Source organism: Sturnira hondurensis, unplaced genomic scaffold (genome assembly GCF_014824575.4).
Source record: "Sturnira hondurensis isolate 20B ecotype Veracruz unplaced genomic scaffold, ASM1482457v3 Scaffold0014854, whole genome shotgun sequence".
NCBI lineage: Eukaryota > Metazoa > Chordata > Mammalia > Chiroptera > Phyllostomidae > Sturnira > Sturnira hondurensis.
This window is the reverse complement of record NW_028087485.1, coordinates 9,935,746-9,957,315: the sequence shown is the minus strand read 5'-3', so window position 1 is coordinate 9,957,315 and position 21,570 is coordinate 9,935,746. Positions and strand designations below refer to the sequence as shown.

The 21,570-nt window shown below is 45.4% G+C and overlaps 1 protein-coding gene across 1 annotated transcript; it reads left to right on the top strand.

Annotated features, from left to right (window-relative positions):
- The first annotated feature begins 9,001 nt into the window (after window positions 1-9,001).
- Window positions 9,002-21,220, top strand: INA (internexin neuronal intermediate filament protein alpha). The gene is made up of 3 exons (XM_037064023.1): window positions 9,002-10,182; window positions 17,340-17,464; window positions 19,202-21,220. The coding sequence occupies exons 1-3, from the start codon at window positions 9,118-9,120 to the stop codon at window positions 19,518-19,520; spliced, it is 1,509 nt and encodes a 502-aa protein (XP_036919918.1). The 5' UTR covers window positions 9,002-9,117; the 3' UTR covers window positions 19,521-21,220.
- The last annotated feature ends 350 nt before the right edge of the window (window positions 21,221-21,570 follow it).

Below are 21,570 nucleotides of genomic sequence, written 5' to 3'. Positions count from 1 at the left end.
TGAACATCTAGCCATGCGGCTGAGATTTCTATCTTCCTTAATTTTTTTAAAATAGAAGGGTTTTTAAAAAAGATTTTGCTTATTTATTTTTAGAGAGAAGGAAGCAGTGGAGAAACATGGATGTCAGTGGCCTTTTGCACACCCGAACTGGGGACCTAGTCCACGACCTGGGCATGTGCCTCAACTGGGAATCAGACCCACAACCTCTGAGTTAGCAGGCTGGCGCTCAATCCACTGTGCCTCACTAGCTAGGGTTATCTTCCTTAATTTCACAAGGTTGCTTACAAGAACCCCCTGTTACTTCTGATGGCCTGAGTGAATCTCTGTCCCTTGCAACCATAAGACACCAACAGACCATGAAAAGAAATTAAGTTCTAGTGAATGCTACAGCATGGATGACCCTTGAAAACATTATGCTAAATAAAATAAGCCAGACACAAAGGAACAATTGTGTGATTCCACTTACATAAGGTACCTACAATTGTCCAAATCAAACAGACAGAATGTAGGATAGAAGTTACAGGGGCTGGGGGGACAGGGGCATTATTAATGTATGAAGAGTTTCTGTTTGGGGTGACAAAGAAGTTTTAGCAATAAATAGCGGTGATGATTATACAGCATTGTGAATGTGATTAATGTGAATGAATTGTATGCTTTAAAATGGTTAAAACAGTAAAAATCATGTTATGTATATTTTACCACACACCCAAAGACCCTATTAGGAGTACAGCATAATGAAAAGAACAGCAGCTTGGAGTTAGAGAGACTAGGGTTCAAGACCCAGCTCTGCCACTTTGTAGCTGTGTCACTTTAGGCAAGTTACCCAGCCTCTCAGTGTCTCCAGTTTATTCATTTGGAAATCAGAGATAATAAAACCCTAGGTTTGTTGTGAGAAACAAAGACAGAGCATATTGAATCATTACATAAATATCTTTTGAAAATGAGTCTAATGACTCTTGCTATGTGTATGTGCAAGAGGAGACATTAGGCCTCTGTGCTCTCATTTTAGGAGAGTATGCGGCTTCTCCTTTGCCTGTGTGCAGAGGGCACACGATGTGAATGTCTGCCTGCAGAGTCCCCAGACTACCCTGAATGCTTCTCTTCTCCACTTCGTCCAGTCATTCCCTCTCCTGCCCTTGTTGGGCCCCCAATGCTCTGGTGCCCTCTTCTCTTCTAGCCCCCCTGGAGACAACCCCTTAGAAGAGATGCTTTCCTCATTCAAACTGGAGTCCCCTTAATACTTTTCTCAGAGCGGTATCTGCAGTTAGGCAGTTCTCTTACCAGGGAGGGAACTGGTAAGAGATTCATAGAAGTCTGCCCTGTTGAACTGAAGGTCTTTTTAGGCATGGGCTGACTCGTAGGTGCAGGAAACGCTGGGGCTAAGGAAGCACTCTAATCTCTTTCTATCTCCCACAGCCAGGCCGTTCTTAATACTGGAATATTTGCTGACTGGAATCCTTTCTCTGGGCATCATCAAAACGCAGGGGTTGACCAAATGGTTTCTCAAATTAAATTTCATTCGGACATTTTGTGAAGTCTAAAAAGTAGGCGCCCACTCTAGGAAGGCTGGGAGCTGTCCACGGTCCTGAATTGTGACTGAGCCGGCACACCTTCCCATTTCCCCTAATTCTGGAGCACTGGCAATTGCAGTTCAGCCTAACTTTGGGTTTGGGAGATGTGCGTGCAGAGATAATCCTGGGAAGGCTAAAAGCAAAGAAAGAGAGAGAAGCACACAGATACACAGAGCTTTCTGGATGAGCTTAATAATGCTAAGGCCAAAGCACAGAAACTTTTGTTCTGATTTTATTTTTAAATAGGAATGGTCGGTCACCAAGAAACCCAAATGCCCTAAGAAAAAATATGGGATAAAAGAGGAGGAAGGTCTATGCATCAAACAACACAATGCAAAATTGTGTAAATACAAACTTGTGAGTGAAACTACAACCACATAGATTGATGGGTCACCATCAACCGTGTCATAGCAAAGGGATCATAACTCTTTATTTTTATCTTCTGTGTAGATAGAAACAGTTTGATTTTTATGGAAAAAAGACAAATAGGAGTATGACTTAGCTTGATGTCATGTTCTTTATGTGTCTTTTAAAAAACATCCGCCTATGTTCATTGCAGCATTATTTACAATTGCCAAGATTTGGAAGCAGCCCAAGTGTCCATCAGTAGATGAGTGGATAGAACAACTGTGGGACATTTTGGAATGTCCCATATACCATGGAATACACAATGGAATACCCCTCAGCTATCAAAAAGAACAGAAAATTTTACCCTTTGCAATGGTATGGATGGGTGTGGAGAACACTGTGCTAAGTGAAATAAGCCAGTCAGAGAAAGACAAATAGCATACGATTTCACTCATATGTAGAATCTAATGAACAAACTGAACTAATAAGCAAAACAGAGACAGACTCATAGACAGAGAGCAGTATGACAGCTATGGGGGACAGGTTTGGGGTGGAGGAATTGAGCAAAAAAGAAACAGGACTCATAGACATGGACAATAGTGTGGTGACTGTGAGGGTGGGAGGGGGTGGGTGGAAGTAGAAGAGGATACAAACGGATAAATGGTAATGGAAAATACCATTAAAAATTATCATTAAAAAATAAAAAAAAATTCTCCTTTCTGTAGAAAGTTTGGGGCATGAGCCTCCCCACCCCACATCTTAATGATATGCCCATGCAAGCATCTTTTAGTGGAGGCTAAAGAAACTTGGCTGAAAAAAATAAGTAACCTAAAACTGAGTATTTAGCACATACGGTGACCAATCACATACACGCTGCCTTATGGTGGTCCTTAAGTTAGGACCTCAAGTTAGCCATAACTCTTTAAGTAACCCTAAGCCACCTTAGGGGTGGTGACCATTTCTCAGGTCTTTTTTCACACAAACAACTTCAGTTGTATGGATGTGCTACAATTTGTTAAATCAATTTCTTATTGGACTTTGTGTATTTCTAATTTTTCCCTAATGGGCAGGCACCGTAATTTTTTTTAAAAAGGAAACACATTACCTGAGTGAAATCCAGACTTTATCTCTACTTTGCCTTAATCAATCAGCCAACATTTATTGAACAGCTACTGGATATTTGAATACTGCACTGAATTATAAAAATAAGTAAATATATGTATATTACTGATGTGGCGAAATGGCTACAATTTATAGAGTGAGAAAAGAAAATTCAAAACACTATACACAGTATATAAAATACATAGGAACTTACATTTGTGAAAAAATTAACCTGAGAAAGTGACACTTTTTTTAAAAAGATTTTATTTATTTATCTTTAGAGGGGAAGGGAAGGAGAGAGGGAGAGAAACATCAATGTATGGTTGCCTTTCGTGCGTCCCCTGCTGGGAGTTGGCCTGCAGGGAACTGGCCTGCAACCCAGGCATGTGCCCTGACTGGGAATCGAACCGCGATTGTCTGAGTCGCAGGCCCACGCTCAATCCACTGAGCTACACCAGCCAGGAGAAAGTGACACTTTTTATCACTCCTATTTTCATTACAGTAATCCCAGCAGCTGGCACGAAGCTAGGGTTCAGCAAATGCTCCCTGACTATGGTAACACGGAGGACTTGGAGTAGCACTTAAAATGCTCCCAACAGAGTGTGAATTCTGACCTTATTCTGTTACTCCAGAGCGAGCAGGATTTTCCTTTTGTTGGAAGGAAGGGAGAAAAGACTTCTCAATTCACCAGAATTAAAATAGTGTTAAATGTCATTGAGTCAATCCCAGATTTGGGTAATACTTTATTTTTTCCCCCTTACTTCACCAATTTACCTATCTACCTATATAATAATACATTTTCCCAATTTTTCATTTTGTAAATTTCAAACCTAGAGAAAAGTTGTAAGACAAAGATAATAAACATCTGTATTCACTGTTAATTTTTTGCCATAGTTGCTTGATTTCACCCTCTCTTTGTGTGTATACTTTTTTTGCCAAAATATCTGAGAGTAAGTTATATAAATCATGATTTACAATACTATGTACTTTGGTATGTATCTCCAAAGAATATTTGCCTGTTTATATACATATATAAATCATACATATATATATGTGTGTATGTTTTCAAAGAATTATTTCTTTTTTTTAAGATTTTATTTATTTATTTATCTTTAGAGGGGAAGGAGAGAGGGAGAGAAACATCAATGTATGGTTGCCTTTTGTGCGTCCCCTGCTGGTAGTTAGCCTGCAAGGAACCGGCCTGCAACCCAGGCATGTGCCCTGACGGGGAATCGAACCGCGATCATCTGGTTCGCAGGCCCGCGCTCAATCCACTGAGCTACACCAGCCAGGGCTCAAAGAATTATTTCTTACTTTGAAAACTCACAAGAAGTTGCAAAAATAGTACAGAAAGTTTCCAGGTGTCATTCACTCAGCTCCACTCTCCATGACAACACCTTATACACTCGTATTACATTATCAAAATGACACCAACACAACAAACAAATTCAACTACAGACCTTATTTGAATTTGTATTATACTAGGTTTCTCTCTCTGGCTTTCTCCCTAGTTCTATGAATTTTTATCACATGTGTATATTTGAGTAACAGAATGTCCCATTTTCCCCACATGAAAAACTCATGTTATCCCTTTAGTCACATCCTCTCCACAACCCTAACCCATTAACCACTGATATGTCCTCTTATCACTAGAATTTTGTCACTTCTAGAACGTTACACAAATGGAGTCACATAATATATAACATCCTGAGATTAGTTTCTTTACTCAGTAGAATGCCCTTGCAATTCATCCAACTTGTTGTAAATTATTCATCAATAGTTCATTGCTTTTAATACTGGATGTATCACAATTTGCTTATCCATTCACTTGTTGAAGGTTATTTCCTGTTTTTTGCCAATTATAAAAAAGTTGCTATAAACATTCATATACAGATTCTTGTGCAAACATAGATTTTCATTTTTCTAGACTAAATGCTGACGAGTGAGAATACTGGGTCATGCAGTAAATGTATGCTTAACTTTATAAGAAACTGCCAGTGTTTTCCCGAGTGGCTGTACCATTTTACAATCCCACCAGCAATAAGTAGGAGATCCAGATGCTCTGAATCCTTGTAAGCACTTGGTATTGTCATTATTTGTTTTAACCACTCTAGTAGGTATAGTGCATACAATTTTACTTTTAATTTGTATTTTCCTAATGGTTGGTGATGTCAAATGTACTTTCATATGCTTATCTGACATCTGTATTATCCCCCCCGGTAAAATATCTCTTCAATTCTTTTGCCCGTTTTCAAATTGGAATATTTGTTTTCTTACTGTTGTGCTTAGAAGTCTTTATATATTTTCGATGCAAATCCTTTGTTGGATATGCAATTTGCAAACATTTTCTCCCAGTATGTGGTTTGTTTTTCCATCTTCTCAACAGTTTTTAAAAAATTTTTTTTTAAATTTATTTTTAGAGAAAGGGGAAAGGAAGTGGAGAAATATCAATGTGTGGTTGCCTCTCACAGGCCCCCTACTGGGGCCCTGGCCTGCAACCCAGGCATGTGCCCTGACTGGGAACTGAACTGGCAACCCTTTGTTTACCAGGAAATCGAACCACTGGGAATCGAACCACGATCCTTTGCTTCACAGACCCGCGCTCAGTCCACTGAGCCACATCAGCCAGGGCTCATCTTCTCAATAGTCGTGTGCAGAGGAAAAGATTAAAAATTTTTGATGAAGTCAGCCCTGGCTGGTGTAGCTCAGTGGACTGAGTGTGGGTCTGTGAAGCAAAGGATCGTGGTTTGATTCCTCGTCAGGGCACATGCCTGGGTTGCAGGCCAGTTGCCAGTGGGGGACACACGAGAGGCAACCACACATTATTTCTCTCCCTCTCTCCTTCCCTTCCCCTCTCTCTGAAAATAAATAAAATATTTAAATTTTTTTTGATGAAGTCTAATTTAGTAATTTATTTTATGGACTGCATCTTTGGTGTCACACATACCAAAGACTTTTCCCAAGTGGCTGTCTAGGAAGTAATTTTTGACCCTTTTTTCACCTCACATGTGTTTTATAACAGATAGATGTTGACAGAGATACACAGATGTAGAACTGTGATCAAGGAGCTTCCAGTTCAGTGCAGAGAAGCACATACATAGTTACAGCAGAAAACGGTAGGTAACTCTACGCCATTTAGGGCTATGGGTCGGAGGAGAAGAGTTCATGGGAGGGAAGGATCACTTTACACTGGAAATGGCAGGGGCGCCTTCACAAAAGGAGGTGCATTTGAACTTTAACAATTTCAACTGGCGAAGTAGGGGCAGAGGAGAAAATTCCAGGAAGAAATAATTGCAGGAGCAAAGGAACAGGGATGGGACAGAGAAGTCAAGATCAAGAAGTGGGCTGGAGTGGAGAGGCCAGATAATTCACTTTTGGATACAAAGTATTCGAACATCAGCGAGCACTCATGAAGAGATACCCAACAGACAGCTGGACATGTGAGTCCGGAGCTGGAAACTGGGAAAAGGGATTGGGGAACAACACGTGTGTTATACATGTGTGTCTCATGGCAATGGGTGCTCTCCTGCAGAGCACTCGTCAAGATCATAATGAACAATGAACAGTGTAATTAGTGGTTTAACCTCTCACTGTTTTGCTAAAATGCCAGGCTCAGGGAGGCAGAGTCCACATCTGCCTTATTCCTAGCACCTAATCCAGTGTCTTGCATTCAGTGAATATTAATATTGAGTAGATAAAATAAGGTGATACTTCTAAGAGCCACCATTTATTGAGCATGCGCATGACAGGCACTGTGATACCTTCTCTTTGCATACATACATAATTTCATTTAAACGTCACTGAATCTCCTGAGAAGTATGTCAGGGGTTCTCAAACCTACGTTTGACGAAGCTGGAATAAGGCCTGAGAATCTGAATTTAAGTTCCCAGGTGCTTCTAACGAGCAGTCAGGATGAAAACCACTCAGGTGGATGGTTCTATTGAAAGTTTACAGATGAAGAAACTGGGCTTCAGAAAACAACAGTGATTCATTCAAAGTCCCATGGTGAGGAAGAACGATGAGGCAAAGCTGGATTTCTTAGGAAGAGGACTTTACCACAAACCCTCCCTGACTCTGGGAGACCTAATAACTTTAAAAAAAAAGTTTATGAGGGAAGAGCAGAAGGCTGAAAACTGAGTTCTTAAAACAAAGGAGAGTGGTGAGCACTGCCCAATGCCACAAAGTGGTCACGGAGGATGTGGTACGAGGGAGAACCTGGTAATGACACACTAATGTGTCTACAGTGCCTGAGTCTGACGTCGGAGGAAGGCGAAGACAGGGCAACCCTCAGGAAACCTGGCCAGCTGGAAGACCTTGTGGTCTGAGGCTTCGCCAAGATCACTCCTCTGTAGTGCAGCTCTGTCTAAAATCATTAAAGCCAAACATCTTGGGCCTGTGGGGTGGGTTGCCAAGAAGGGGGAGGTAGAAGACTTACGAGGGAATCTCAGTTGGGAATGTCAAATAAGCTACTCAGAAAATGCAAACTGCAGCCCTGGGTTGTTCAGGGCCACTACCCTCTACTGGATCATTTGAGTCTTTTGTATTCTTTCTTCTGTTCTGTGCTCTGCTTTTGCAGTCCTGCTTCTGTTGATCAATGGAAAGAGAAAGAAAGGCGAAACTCCAACCAGCGCAATTTGTTGACTTTTAGTAGGCCTGAATAACATGGCCGCAATGAGACGGAACTATAGCCCAGAATTCAGATCTTCTCATTATCTATGGTTGTTTCCACACGGCAGTGGGGCAACAACGGCAAGCCACAATCACACTGGCCCCTGGAACCACAACCAGGGAAGGCTGGCTGTATTCTCTCTCCCAAAAGCCAGCCCGCACAAGGATGTGGTGGTGGATAGTTTTCTGCAATCCCATCACGAAATCCAACTCTTATCCTGCTGTCCCTGTGTGTGAAGCAGTGGCCCCTTTGTCTGAAACAAGACGATAAAGGCAGTAGACCCTGATGCCTTTATGGCTCATAAAGCACCTTCACACGCATCAGCTAAATCCTCCATGACCTTGGGGAGGTAGGTGTTGTTATCTCCACATGCTTAGTAAGAGGCAGAAGTCACGATTCACAGTCACCCATCACCTCTGACTGTGGGTCCGATGTTCATTCCGTTACAAACCAGTTTGCTAGGTTTTATCCGCCCAAATGCGTCTGAAACCCGCTTAGCCTTTTGTCCAAAGAGACATCTCCACAGAAAGAGGTTCCCACAAACCAGATGATGATTTACACAGACTGAAATCTCAAATGCCTACCGGGCCAGACAGGTGAAGGGATTAAGAAGGTGGGGGTAATTCAACGGAGAGTGGTGGGGACTGCGGTGAACCTGAGATCACACTTACACGAATGGCAGGGGCACCTCATCTGTGTCCACTGGGGCCATCCTGGCTCTTTCCTCCGCTGCTTTCCACTTTGCAACTCAGGCCCACGCGCACTTTACCTACCTCCCTTCTTTTCCCGGGGCGTCGCAGGCTTTCTGCGCAGCCTCCCGCCCCTGACGGTCCCGGGAGCTGCAGAGGAACAGCTGATGAGATGCTCTCTGACGCAGACCCACTTTTCCCCTGGGAACCCCAAACGGGCTAAGGGAGGGAACAAAGCTCCGCCCCACGGGTTCCTACTCTAACTGGAGGAACAGGGCCTCACCCCTCAGAAGCTCCGGGGTGAGAATAAGCGTACGGGACACCTCCTAGAAAACGCTAGGACGGGGTCAAAGGACGCGACGGGACCCTATGATTTCCAGATGGCAAACTCCAGTCGTTTAGGCAACCCTGAGCTCAAGGCATTTCCAAACGAGGCGATTCTTGGGGAGGGACACTGAGGACAGGAAGCGGCTCCTACGCAAATGACTTTGTTGGGGCGCCCTAGGTCCGTCACTCGCGCAGCTGCAGTAGTCACTGCGCTTCCCCACCCCCAATCCTGTGCCCCCCCACTTCCCTCTCCCACCCAGACCCGAGCAGGAGCTCCGCCCCGAGCGCGCCGCCCCAACCGCCCGCGCTTTAAAACCCAGCGCACACCGCCCTGCCGCGCCCCGTCTGGCGCACCTCTCCTCTCCTTTGTATCTATAGCCGCGGTCGTTCTCCCGGCCCTGGTCCCGGCACCATGAGCTTCGGCTCGGAGCACTACCTGTGCGGCCCCTCCTCCTATCGCAAGGTGTTCGGAGACGGCTCTCGTCTGTCTTCCCGCCTTTCTGGGGCTGGTGGCGCGGGCAGCTACCGCTCTCAGTCGTTGTCCCGCTGCAATGTGGCTTCCTCGGCTGCCTGCTCCTCGGTCACTTCGCTCGGCCTGGGCCTGGCCTACCGCCGGCCACCGGCGTCCGAAGGGCTGGACTTGAGCCAGGCGGCGGCGCGCACCAACGAGTACAAGATCATCCGCACCAACGAGAAGGAGCAGCTGCAGGGCCTCAACGACCGCTTCGCTGTGTTCATCGAGAAGGTGCATCAGCTGGAGACGCAGAACCGCGCGCTCGAGGCAGAGCTGGCCGCGCTGCGGCAGCGCCACGCTGAGCCGTCGCGCGTTGGCGAGCTCTTCCAGCGCGAGCTGCGGGACCTGCGCGCGCAGCTGGAGGAGGCGAGCTCGGCTCGCGCACAGGCCCTGCTGGAGCGCGACGGGCTGGCGGAGGAGGTGCAGCGGCTGCGGGCGCGCTGCGAGGAGGAGAGCCGCGGGCGCGAAGGCGCGGAGCGCGCCCTGAAGGCGCAGCAGCGCGACGTGGACGGCGCCACCCTGGCTCGCCTGGACCTGGAGAAGAAGGTGGAGTCGCTTCTGGATGAGCTGGCCTTCGTGCGCCAGGTGCACGACGAGGAGGTGGCGGAGCTGCTGGCCACGCTGCAGGCGTCGTCGCAGGCTGCGGCCGAGGTGGACGTGGCTGTGGCTAAACCAGACCTGAGTTCTGCGCTGAGGGAGATCCGCGCCCAGTATGAGTCTCTGGCTGCTAAGAATCTCCAGTCAGCTGAGGAGTGGTACAAGTCCAAGTTTGCCAACCTGAACGAGCAGGCAGCGCGCAGCACCGAAGCCATTCGGGCCAGCCGCGAAGAGATTCATGAGTACCGGCGCCAGCTGCAGGCACGCACCATCGAGATTGAGGGCCTGCGTGGAGCCAATGAGTCCTTGGAGAGGCAGATACTGGAGCTGGAGGAGCGACACTGTGCTGAAGTGGCTAGCTACCAGGTAAGGAGTGCTGTGTAGGGAGTGGCACCCTGTCCCCTCCCACGCATACCCGCACTTTCCCCCACAGTTATGGCTCAAGGAACTGAGGGGTGGGGGAGAAGAGGGAAAGCCTCGACTAGAGGCCTTGGCAAACAAAAAGTTCTGGGCTCTCTACTGCTAATTTTAGGGGCCTGAACGCCCTTTTCCTGCCCCTCATTTATGTCTCTTCCTAAAGCCCTTCTAACAAAGAAGTCCTTTGCTTCTCTCCTTCAGAGTCCAAAAATCTAATTTATGCCTGTGTGTCAGCAAGTGGGAATAAACACACTTAAGACCTGAAGAACAGTTCCCCAACCAAAGTAGGAGTGAGCCCAATGGGGGTGGGTTACACCCTCTCCGGGTTTGGCAGTGCTGTGTCGGCTCTCTGGCTTCTTTTGTTGACTTTGAGAGGCTTCTGTGCACCCTAGAATCTTATTTATAGAGTATGGTCTGCCCTGGTGTTGGGGAAGAAAGCTGAGTTGAGCTGGGAAGGATTCCACCCCATTTTCTTGACTTTCATCCTCAAAGGAGTAGAGATTGGGAACCAAGGAGATGGGTGATTGGGCTGGTGTAATTGCCAGGCTCTTGCTAGACCCCTCCCCAACACACACACACACACACACACACACACACACACACACACACACACGGTTTTCTAGTCGACAGACCATTGATATTTCTTCTAAAGAAAGCTTTCAGCAGTTAGCAAACAAGAATGGTCGGGGCGCTGTCCTCGGTGCTGATCCCGAGTTCCTCACATCTCAGAAATGTGTCTCCCGTCGCATGTCCTAGTTATGAGTCTCGAGGCAATTAACTGCTTTGATTTTTTTTTCTTCTGCAACACCAACACATCAGTCTTGGCTACCTGCAGCCAAAGGTCACTTTATAAACAGGATCCATTTTCATTTTCATGGATGGTTTAGCACTTAACAAAAAACCCTCAATCTGCTCAGCAGCAGTGAGGCCCCCCTTGAAAGTGCCCATTTTCTTAACATTTTTCCAATCTAAGTGCATGTGATAAATCAAAGAGATGGATTCTGTCTTCCTACAGACCACTTATTTTCATCTTTGCCTATGCTGTAAGCTTCTTTGATTGGCGTTTTCCTCCTTTATTTCTCCAAACAAAGGCCACTGCCTCTTCATTTTCGTGATAGCAAACGTTCTGGGCTTATGACCACAAGGGCACAGGGGCAGGAAGACAGTGTAGAAAATAATCTAAACAGTGCAGTTCAGATTAAAGGTACCGAAAAACCTCCTGTGAGTAGAAGCTAATAATTCAGGAACTTGCAATAATTCACTCTGGTCAAGAACAAGGTTTATATTTGATTACATTAATAAGGTTTGGGGAACATTAACAAAATACAAGAAAGGAGTGAAACCTCAAAAGTACGATGCTAGCCTAGAGATAAAGACTAATTATTGGTGTGCAGGTATTTGTTATTTATTATAAATGACTTCCTTTGATAAAGGAAGAAAGCTTGCTTGAATCATTTGTTTTATTTAGTTAGCAATTACAGCACTATTCAAATACAGACTTCTATTTTGCTTCATGATCTGTGACTTGAACTTTTCATTGTGTGGCCCAGCCCCTGGAATGTCTGAGTTAATCATATTTAGTTAATGGAAGCTTCATGTTTTCTTCTAGAAGCCTCCTAGGATGAATTAGGCGATCTTCTGCAGGGCTAGCCCAATGTTTCTCCAAAAAGAATAGCTTACCCACAACTGCCACCTGAACTGGGCTTTGCCATGTCCTCTGTTTGCTGGTCATAGCCCCTTCGTTCTGTGTGTGAGGTGTGACAATATTGTCTGACTTGTTTTGTTTGCACTGAAAGCCCTTCAGTGTCAGACAGCAGTAGGGTCGTGTAGACATAGTGCACAAGAAAAAAGAGAGAAGCGACAGAAACTGCGGCAGGTCTGCAGCTCTGCAGTGCCGCCCCTATCAGCGTTAGCTTTCAGTGCCTCGGTGGACCTGCTGATGGAGTGGAAGAGGTCAGATGACAGCTATTTCCTGCCTTTGGGGACCTAAGACTGAGAGGAGGGGCTCACGTCCTTACCTGCAGATCCCAAAGGCCTGAAGCCACATGGGCGTGTCTTCTGGCTGTTCTGACAGTATTGGCAGTGCTGATGAAGAGGAAAAGCTTCCTTCTCCACAATGAGATGCAGCCATTGTTTTCTTGCCCTCTCACCCCCTTCCCCCTCCCTTTTCACTGCAGTAATGAGAGGCTGTTCTCTTTGTTCTGCTTCGGTGATTAGTAGTAGGCCCACTTTCTTTTGCAAGCTCGCCAGCCTCCAAGAGGCAGAGGAAGGCTCCGTGAAAGTCACGTTTTCCCTGCCCCAGCGAGCTGGCAGCCTATTTGAGGAGAGAACGCTTATTGCACTTTGAAAGGGTAAACAGTGATTCAAGGTGACATCGTAAATACACAATGGTGCACGAGAGGTCCAACTCAGGCAGCAGGAGAAGTGACGAAGGGCTAGGGGCTTTATCTTCAAAAGCCAAACGCGGCCGCCTTCTTCTGCTGGAGCCTTTTCCCATTTCTAAAACGGGGCAGTTCGGGTTCCTGCTTCACCACCAGTAGAGCCCCCGCTCTTCCAAAGATACCTAAGGACATTTTTGAAGGGTCCTGGGGGCCCCTGGCCCTGCACTACGGTCAGTCTTCGAAAGCTGAAGATTTCCTTGAAGGACCTTGCTGAACAATCAAGATCACCAGTATTTAATGCTCTCCAGGGAGAGGAGCCAAGTATGCCCTCTTCTCTCCACTATGAGATTGGAATACAGCCTAATTAAATAGCAGGAAGGGGCTGGCCCCTTGGAGATGGGGGTGGCAGTGCCTGCATGTAAATCTATAGCATTTGAGAGATACGATTTGAAGGTAGAATTTAAAAATAAAGCCACATTTAGTCTTAACCCTTCCATGTGCTTTTGTTTTGTTCCTGCCCCTCTCTCCCGCACTGGATTAGACTCAGGTGGGCCAGCGTGGCAGCTCCTTAACAAAAGTGAATTGAAACTAGTGGTTCCCAAATCCACTAGTTTCAAAAGGTCACTTGAGGGTTTTTTTTAAAAAAAAGATTCTCAAGCCCACTCCTGATGATATGGACTCAGTAGTTTGAGTGGGTGTGGCCCAAGGATAAGCGTTGTCAATAAAAAAAAGCACTGCATCCTGTCATTCCTTAGATTGATTTTGGGGTGCACAGACCTAAACCACATTTCCCAGTATAAACAAGTTTCATAAAATGTTCATAAGATTTTAAAGTATGGTAGGGACAAAAAAATGTGGGATTAAAACAAAGACAGGAGGGAGAATAAGGCATATGGGTAGATCACATATTAAAAATCCTCTCTCCCCGCCTATGTTTGTTAGGAAGAGTGGTAATTCCGGATAGCTGCACTCACTACTCAGCCAGGCTGAGCGTCCCCCAAAGTGATGAAATCCACAGCTGTGTTTGTCGTTCCCCTTCACTGCAGTAATGTAGCCAGTTTTCTCTTAGCCCCAGCCCACATCCTTCCAGCCCTGAAGAAGATGCTCAGCACCTGTTTTATCTGTTCCAGGAGAGACCCCAGCTGGAGCTGGGAGTGCCTCTCCCATCCCCTCCGGCTAAGCCAGCGGTAGGGGTGTGGTTGGGGGAGGGGCAGACTGCAGCGCTCCGCTCAGATTTCGTGAGCAGGAAGCCATCTTTGGCAGAGCTTTTGAAGGGCGAGGCAAGACAGCCTGGTATAGGGAAACAAAGAGCACAAACAAAGAGACGAGACATTGAAGAGCAGTGATCAGCAGTCAGCACGCTTCCTTGTGGAAGGAGCCAAGTCATGCTTTTTGTTTACTCTGATCCACAAAATAGACATGTGAAATGTGCAACATAAAAACTCAGGGAAATCTCATCCACCTAGAACTCAGCTCCCCAGTAACCTCTTCTTCGGAAAACACAGCTGCAAAACAAAAATAAATTTTAAAAAAGGACCTAATTAATATGCTGATGAGACAAAAATATGTATCTCTAAATTACATAATAGGGAGTCGACCCCTCTGGTGCCCCAGTCTGCTCATTCTTACTTTACAGGACTGTAGACCACCTTGTTTGGATTTCCAGCCAACGGCTTGATGGAGCAGAAGGGGCCACTGGAGTCAGGCATTTCAAGCAGGGGGAGCCGCAATCAGTTCTTTCCGGACAAAGGAAACCGATGAGTAGGAAACAGTAATTCAAACGCCGCTCTTGGGGGTCATTTAGGGCAGAAATAAACACATGGGTATACCTCGGTTGACCTAAAAAGTAAAAGACATCACAGAATTATAGATCATTATTGTAACCCACAATTACTGAGAAAGGCTGAATTATGTTTAATGTCCTAATTAGGAGTGGTACAGTCCACTCCAGAAAGGCTTTTGTTCAAAGTTGTTTTTTGAAAAAAGTGGGTGCTCTGACGATTCAAGTTGTATTGTACATTGCTTTCCCAGTTGTCTAAGGGGTTATAGGGAGGGCTCATTATTAATTTGTCTGTTTGACTTAAAAGGTAGGGAGTCACATGGCAGGGTATTAACAATAATAAAAGCCACTAACATTTATGCAGCAGTTCCTATGTGACAAGTGCTGTTCTGATGCCTGTTATCTAATGTAATAGGTAATGGAAGCGTACAATAATGCGAGGTGCATTAAATTGGAATCCCAGGTTGAGAATCTCAGAACACCTCAGCAAAGAATAAATATTGTCATTTTCCATATGCAGAAATGGAAGTTTGAAAGAAACTAGACTAGAAAATGGACTCAGGCATGTTAGATGTTTGTAGCAGGACGAGAAATGCAACCCAAAGGCCCCGATGAAGTCCTTCTTTCCTCGTGTGTTTCTCCTGCTTCTTTTTAACAGAACACTACTTTCTTTTTCTCCTTTTTTCCTCATCCTAGACTCTTCACCCCTTACCACAGTTACTGTAGATTCTCTTACTCCTGATGCTTCGCTGGTACACTGGCTTATAGGTCAGTTTTACTTTGAATAGCAACCATCAAGTAAAATTTCTTGGTAAAAGGCCTTTTAAACCCTCATGACCACTTAACACACTTTGAAACATCTCCATTGATGTCCAGTATAATATGTATTTTCCCCACTGCTCACCATTCCTTGCTCTGTAGCTGTCATTTAATTGAGTCTCTCCTTTGCAGCATTCCTGTCAATATTTATAGAATAGGTAGGTGGTATGAATTTTAATTTTTCCTGCAGATTCTCTCAGTTTGGAAATTGCCCCCCCCCCCGCCCCCGCCGTTTATGAATCCTGCCTTCCACCACGGCTTTATGATCCTTGCACAAGGGCCCTCAGCACTTTCCTTCTTGAGGTTTCTGATAAGTTTATCTGCATCACTGTTTCATAAAGTAACTCTCAGTCACTATGCTCCTCGGGTCGACAGTGTTGCAACTGAATGACATGGGTTCTCTGCCCACACCTCTTCAGGTCGTGAGGGAAGAAGCGTTCACGGGGCACCATTTAGCAATTGTTCCTGGAGCATGCGCAGTGTGCATTGTGCTGGGCTCCGGCTTCCAGGGGAGAACCAGACAGAAGGGTCCCCGCCTCCAAGTAAATCACAGTCTAGAGCAGGAGTTTTCAAAGAGGATCCGCGTGTCCCCAGGGGACATTAGCGCTGTCTGGAGGCGTTTCTAGTGGGCACCATGGGGAGGGAGAGTGTGTGCTGCTGGCATCTAGTGGGCAGAGGCCCCGGATGCTGCTAAACACCCTCCCTCCAAGTCACAGCACAGTCCCCACAGCAAAGCGTTGTCCAGCCCAAATGGTCAACAGGGCCAAGGCTGAAAAACCCTGTGATAGAGGAAGGTGACAGATTAAATTAGTAAACTAGTTAATGAAGAAGAAAAAATTTCAGATAATGATAAGAGCTAAGAGCACAGCAGCCACTTTGAAGTGGGTGATGTTTTAAAAAATTTGTCCTCCCACTGGTGGTAATTTTTTCTTAAATATTATTATTATTATTATTATTATTATTATTATTATTTAGAGAGAAGGAAAGGGAGAGAAACATCGATGTGAAAGAAACATTGATCTGTCGCCTCTTGTGCTCCAAACCCGCAGCCTACCCCTCTGCCCTGATGGGGAATCGAACCGGTGACCTTTCACTTTGTGGGATGACACCCAACCAACTGAGCCACACCAGTCAGGGCACTTTTTCCAATTTGTACAATGTTCCTACATGGGCTAGCAGCTGCTGTGGCTTGAGGTAAACTAATGTGCAAGGTCAGTGTGGAGAGAGTACTTAAGTTGGATATCAGGAAGAACTGTCTGAGTAGAGGACATTTGAAATTGAGTTTTGTGTGACATGGAGTGGGCCATGTAAAGACACTCCAGAACATTCCAAACAGAGGAAATAGCTAGCCTAAGGGGCCTGGGACAGCAACTTAGTAAGTCTAAGGGGCAACAGAGAAGGCCAGGCAGGGTAGCTGAAATATGTTGAGCAAGGGGGGGAAGTATAGGCCATGTTGAGCTTTAACTATTCCACAGGCACTGGAGGGTTTTAGGCAGGTAAACAACAGGATCTGCTATGTTGTTAAAAGATCCTTCTGGCTGTTCCAGTATTTTCTATGCCTGGGTTTGCACCTAGAAGAATTTGGAGCAAAACTATTACAGAAATGTAGTTTCTTTAAAAAAAAACATTATAATTTCAATTTGCCATGTGGATAGAATTTTTTTTCTGCTGTATTTTGTCTTTCTCCTTATCTGTCATGTAAAATGTTTTCAGTAAAGTGATTGAGCAGCAGACTTCCGGGAAACCATCAAAACGAGTGCAGGCAGAGACTTTTGTCCTTTCTACAGTTGGAATTTTCTGAATCTAAGTTCCTAGCAGGAGACTTTGGGTTCTGGAAAGGACATACAAGTGAGTTAGCACCAAATACAGTGAGCAAGGGAGGGATGGTAAGCATGTGCCCTGTGGTAGAAGATCCCAGCTCTCACCAAATATCCCGGGGACCATTATGGAAAACTGCAGGTGCTGGGACCCCACCTCAGGACAAATGAATCCAGGCTGGGTGGGGTGGGGTGGGGGGAGGTCTGGATGCTTTTATATGTACTCAGGGTTGAGAATCCTTGCCTTATGGAAAGCTCAGTGAATTTCAGCTGGTTTGGCCTAAATGTATTGGATATGTTACTTTACAGGATAGCATCGGACAACTGGAGAATGATCTGAGGAACACCAAGAGTGAGATGGCGCGTCACCTTCGGGAATACCAGGACTTGCTCAATGTCAAAATGGCTCTTGACATTGAAATAGCAGCTTACAGGTACTTCAAAGGGCATGCTCACCCAAGCAAATGCAGTCACCTGGGGCAGCGTGACCCAAACAAGTGGCTCTAGTCTTTCCTGCTTTTAAAAAATGTGTTGATTCGAGCCCTGGCTGGTGTAGCTCAGTGGATTGAGCGTGGGCCTTCAAACCAGATGATCACGGTTCGATTCCCAGTCAGGGCACATGCCTGGGTTGCAGGCCAGTTCCCAGCAGGGGACCCACGAGAGGCAACCATACATTGATATTTCTCTCCCTCTCTCCTTCCCTTCCCCTCTAAAGATAAATAAATAAAATCTTTTACAAAATGTGTTGATGAGGGCAGGGGAGGAAGGGAGGGAGGGAGAGAGAGAGAGAAACATCGGTGGCTATGGTTCCACTCATCCATGTGTTCACAAATTGTGTCTTATTTGTGCCCTGACTGGGAATTGAACCCACAACCTTGGTATATTGGGACGATGCTCCAACCAACTGAGCTACCTGGCCAGGGCTAGTCTTTCCTATTTCTTACAGATGAGGGAGGGTGAGGAAAGATATCACTGGCCCCTTGCGGGTGAACTGACCCCTCCGTCCCTTGACTTGGTTATATCCCAGCTGCTCCTTACTGGTCCTGGTTTTTCTCCTTACCTCTGCTAGGATTTGGGGGAATAATGTGAGTACATAGAGTTGAAATAAACCCACCAGACTAACTTTAAAAGCAGGGTTTATTACAACATAGAGAGTCCTAACCAGTGAGGTATCCACCTGATTCCTACTCAAGGCAATATTCATGTGAACATTTACCTTTAAAAAATGTAATAACAGCAGCTAATAAAAGTTTTCGACTGACTACCAAGAGGCAGGCACTCTATTATTAGGTACTTCATTATAAATGGTCTGGGTCTCAGGTCTTATCGTTCCCATTCTGCAGATGAGGAAACTTGAACCGTGGACTGTGTCAGTTGCTCATAGTCACAGTGCTGGTAAATGGAAGAGCTCAGAGGCAACCCCAGATCTGTCTGAGCATTTTTTCTTCTCTGCTTCTTTATACTATGTATACTATTCCAAAGCAAAGCTCCAAGAGTATTCGATAGTGTCTTGAGTTTCTGATTATAAAGAAAGGATGCTAAAAACTATTAGTTTTGAGAAACAAGGTATTAGGGTCACTCTTGTGATGCCAGCCTGAGAAAAGTCTGGCATCTGAAACAGGTTCACTCACTGGTCTTTGACGTCGCTGGTTCCACTCCGCCTGTGCTCCCGTACACTAAAGAAGTGCAGGTCTCACGTTCAGGCTGCTTTAGGCACCTCTTCCCCCTCTGTGGACTTCACACCTCCTTCTTCCTATTGCACGTACAACGTTGATTAGCGAATTACTTTTCCCTGGAGCTTCGTACACTCTAAGTGCCAAAAATGGGGGGATGAGGCCCAGGGGGATCATAGGTTTTTCCTTGCTTAATTCATTTGTTTTAGGATATAGGGTAGGTTTCCCTTTGACAGTGCCTTCAACACAGCTGGTATGGAAGACGTGTGTGTGTGTTGTGCACAAGTGAGCGTGCACATGCTGGGTAACTCCAAGTCTTTGAGCCTTGGAATTCAATATTTATTCATTATATCACAGTTACTCAATCTCATGAATAACTGTGAAGTCTTATAGAATCTCTCTGAAATGAATAGGAGCTGTAGGGTTAACAAAGTTCTTTTTTTTTAAAAAAGTTGCGAGTTGCCTTCCTGAGACTTTTTTTCTCTGTTCGGTTTACAGGAAACTGCTGGAAGGTGAAGAGACACGTTTTAGCACCAGTGGATCAAGCATTTCAGGGCTGAATCCACTTCCTAATCCAGGTTATCTGCTCCCCCCTAGAATCCTCAGTTCTACGACCACCAAAGTGTCATCCGCTGGGCTGTCTCTTAAGAAAGAGGAGGAGGAAGAGGAGGAGGAGGAGGCTTCTAAGGTAGCCTCTAAGAAAACCTCCCAGATAGGGGAGAGTTTTGAAGAAATATTGGAGGAGACAGTAATATCTACTAAAAAAACCGAGAAATCAACTATAGAAGAAAGTACCACTTCAAGCCAAAAAATATAATTCTGTTGCTTCAAAAGAGTTCCTGCTTAAGAGGGGATAAATTGCATTTGACTTGTTAAACAGCCTATTCCTGAAACACCTATCGCCACACTAAAATGTCTACAAGGCTTCAGTCTCACATTTAGCACCGAATACCCACCGTCTCTAATAAGAAAACCACCCCGTAGATGGGAGCGCACTGCAGTTCTAGAGCCGTGCCCGAGGCGTTATCTAAGAACACGGCTTTCTCACCTAAAGCCCAGACTGCATAGTGATAGAGATTCAGGGACAGAGGAAGTACAAACCAAGGTGCTAAATCTGTGATCATCGTCATTTGCTGTGAATTGAAATTAAAGCCCAATTCACTCACTATAACCAGCCACGACCCAGCTATCTAATCTCATTCTAGATACATAAAATATAAGATCACTGCCAAAGATAAACTCAAGGTCCACACCCGACACCACTCACTCTGACGGAACCGTTTCGCAAATGATAGGTGTTTGTTTGATGGACACTTCTCCTCCCGCCCCCACTCAATTCCAGAGGTCCTTTTCTTCTGTTCAGAAAAAAGAAAAAGGCCATCGTAGTATTTTTCCCTTTTAAACACATTTAGGTTCTTGTCAAAAGAACTTACCTGCTTTAGCTCTCTTTGCTGAATGGGTAAAATTTAGATGCATGTTGACCATATCTATGATCATATCTTTCCAATTCTGTAGGTTGAAAAAAAATGGCAGTGATAAATTTTAAGGATTTCCCCCAATGTATAAAATAATAAAGACTCCCTAGATTTTAGGCTTTTCAGCTTATCAAATCCACTTAATTAGGAAAAAAGAAAACTCTACTCAATTGAAAATGTAGCTTTCCACCTTAACGTTAGAAACGCAGTAATAGTTACCCCAAGCTGTGATTAAGGTGACCTTAGATTTAGTAATAGAAGCTAGAAGAGGCGAGTATTTGTATGAATGGAAAGGTGAAGGTCTCATTTATCTGTGTCAGTTCGTTTGTGGTGATATAGTTAGCTGTTTCATGCCCTTACCTTTAGCCAGAACCCACATGTTCCCTTTCCCACTAGTCTAGGTCCTGAAGAGGCCTTGTTTTCACTCTCCTATGCCTTCTAAGAGTGTTAAGTGTGGGTTATGTTATCCCCAGGACACAATGCTACTGCCCCAAAGCAAAAGAAGTTTCTTCTGGTCAATCACCACCACCAGCAAATATAAAAAAGAAATCTTTCTCTTATCTAAACGCGTCTCACCCAACAGTTTTCCCACTGCTGCGCGGTTGGTGGGCTCTCCCCTGCGGTAGAAAGAGACACTCAGACCAGAGAATGTGCACGCATGCTCCTGCCCGCATGCTAGGAGGCCGACTCTGGAGCACACACCTCTCACATGCCCGACTGTGTAGCGGCTGCGTTGCCCAGTCTTCCACACGTGCCGAGTTCGATGCCGAACTAGTTCTTTGCCAGCAGCTACTTCACCAGAGCTGCAGAGTTGCCACGTATGTCTCTGTCACACTTCTCCATGAAGAGCTCTGTGGTGATAAGGACACGATGCTTTTACCCAACTTTCTTACGCTAGCACATGCTTCCATAGTGCAAGGAACTTGAAAGATACTTCTCTCTTCCTCCTTTCCCTCACTCCATCCCTGTCTTTACTCCCCACACTTACTGTAAAACGTTAGTAAATTAAGAATTAAAAGTCACATGAGTCCCAGCAATGTAATGTGTGTTTTGTGGTTTCTGCGGCTTCAACTGAAAAAAGCACTGTTTTGATGCAGCGAGACAACTGCCCGCCCCAAATAATTCAGAAACCTTCCATTCTCTGTTCTGTGCATCCACAGTTAGTTGTTTTCCCGCCCCCTGCCAAAGCCTGGGGGCTGCAGGCTGTGCGAGTTTCTGACTGGTCAGGAACACAATGCGCTGAGTGGACAGTTCACGGCAGGGAGTGGGGAAATCACACCAAATGCTGAAGGACACGGCATTCGGCACCTGGATGACACTTTCACTAGCTTACCTTGGTGACATTTCCGGGAACCAACTGGCAGAACACACATGATATAAAGTCTTTCAAAA

Bases quoted from the DNA above. Each gene is read 5' to 3' on its own strand.
- INA (XM_037064023.1), top strand. From the start codon at position 9,118: ATGAGCTTCGGCTCGGAGCACTACCTGTGCGGCCCCTCCTCCTATCGC. The intron at 10,183-17,339 runs GTAAGGAGTGCT...GTTACTTTACAG, and splicing joins CTGAAGTGGCTAGCTACCAG to GATAGCATCGGACAACTGGA. The intron at 17,465-19,201 runs GTACTTCAAAGG...TTCGGTTTACAG, and splicing joins ATTGAAATAGCAGCTTACAG to GAAACTGCTGGAAGGTGAAG.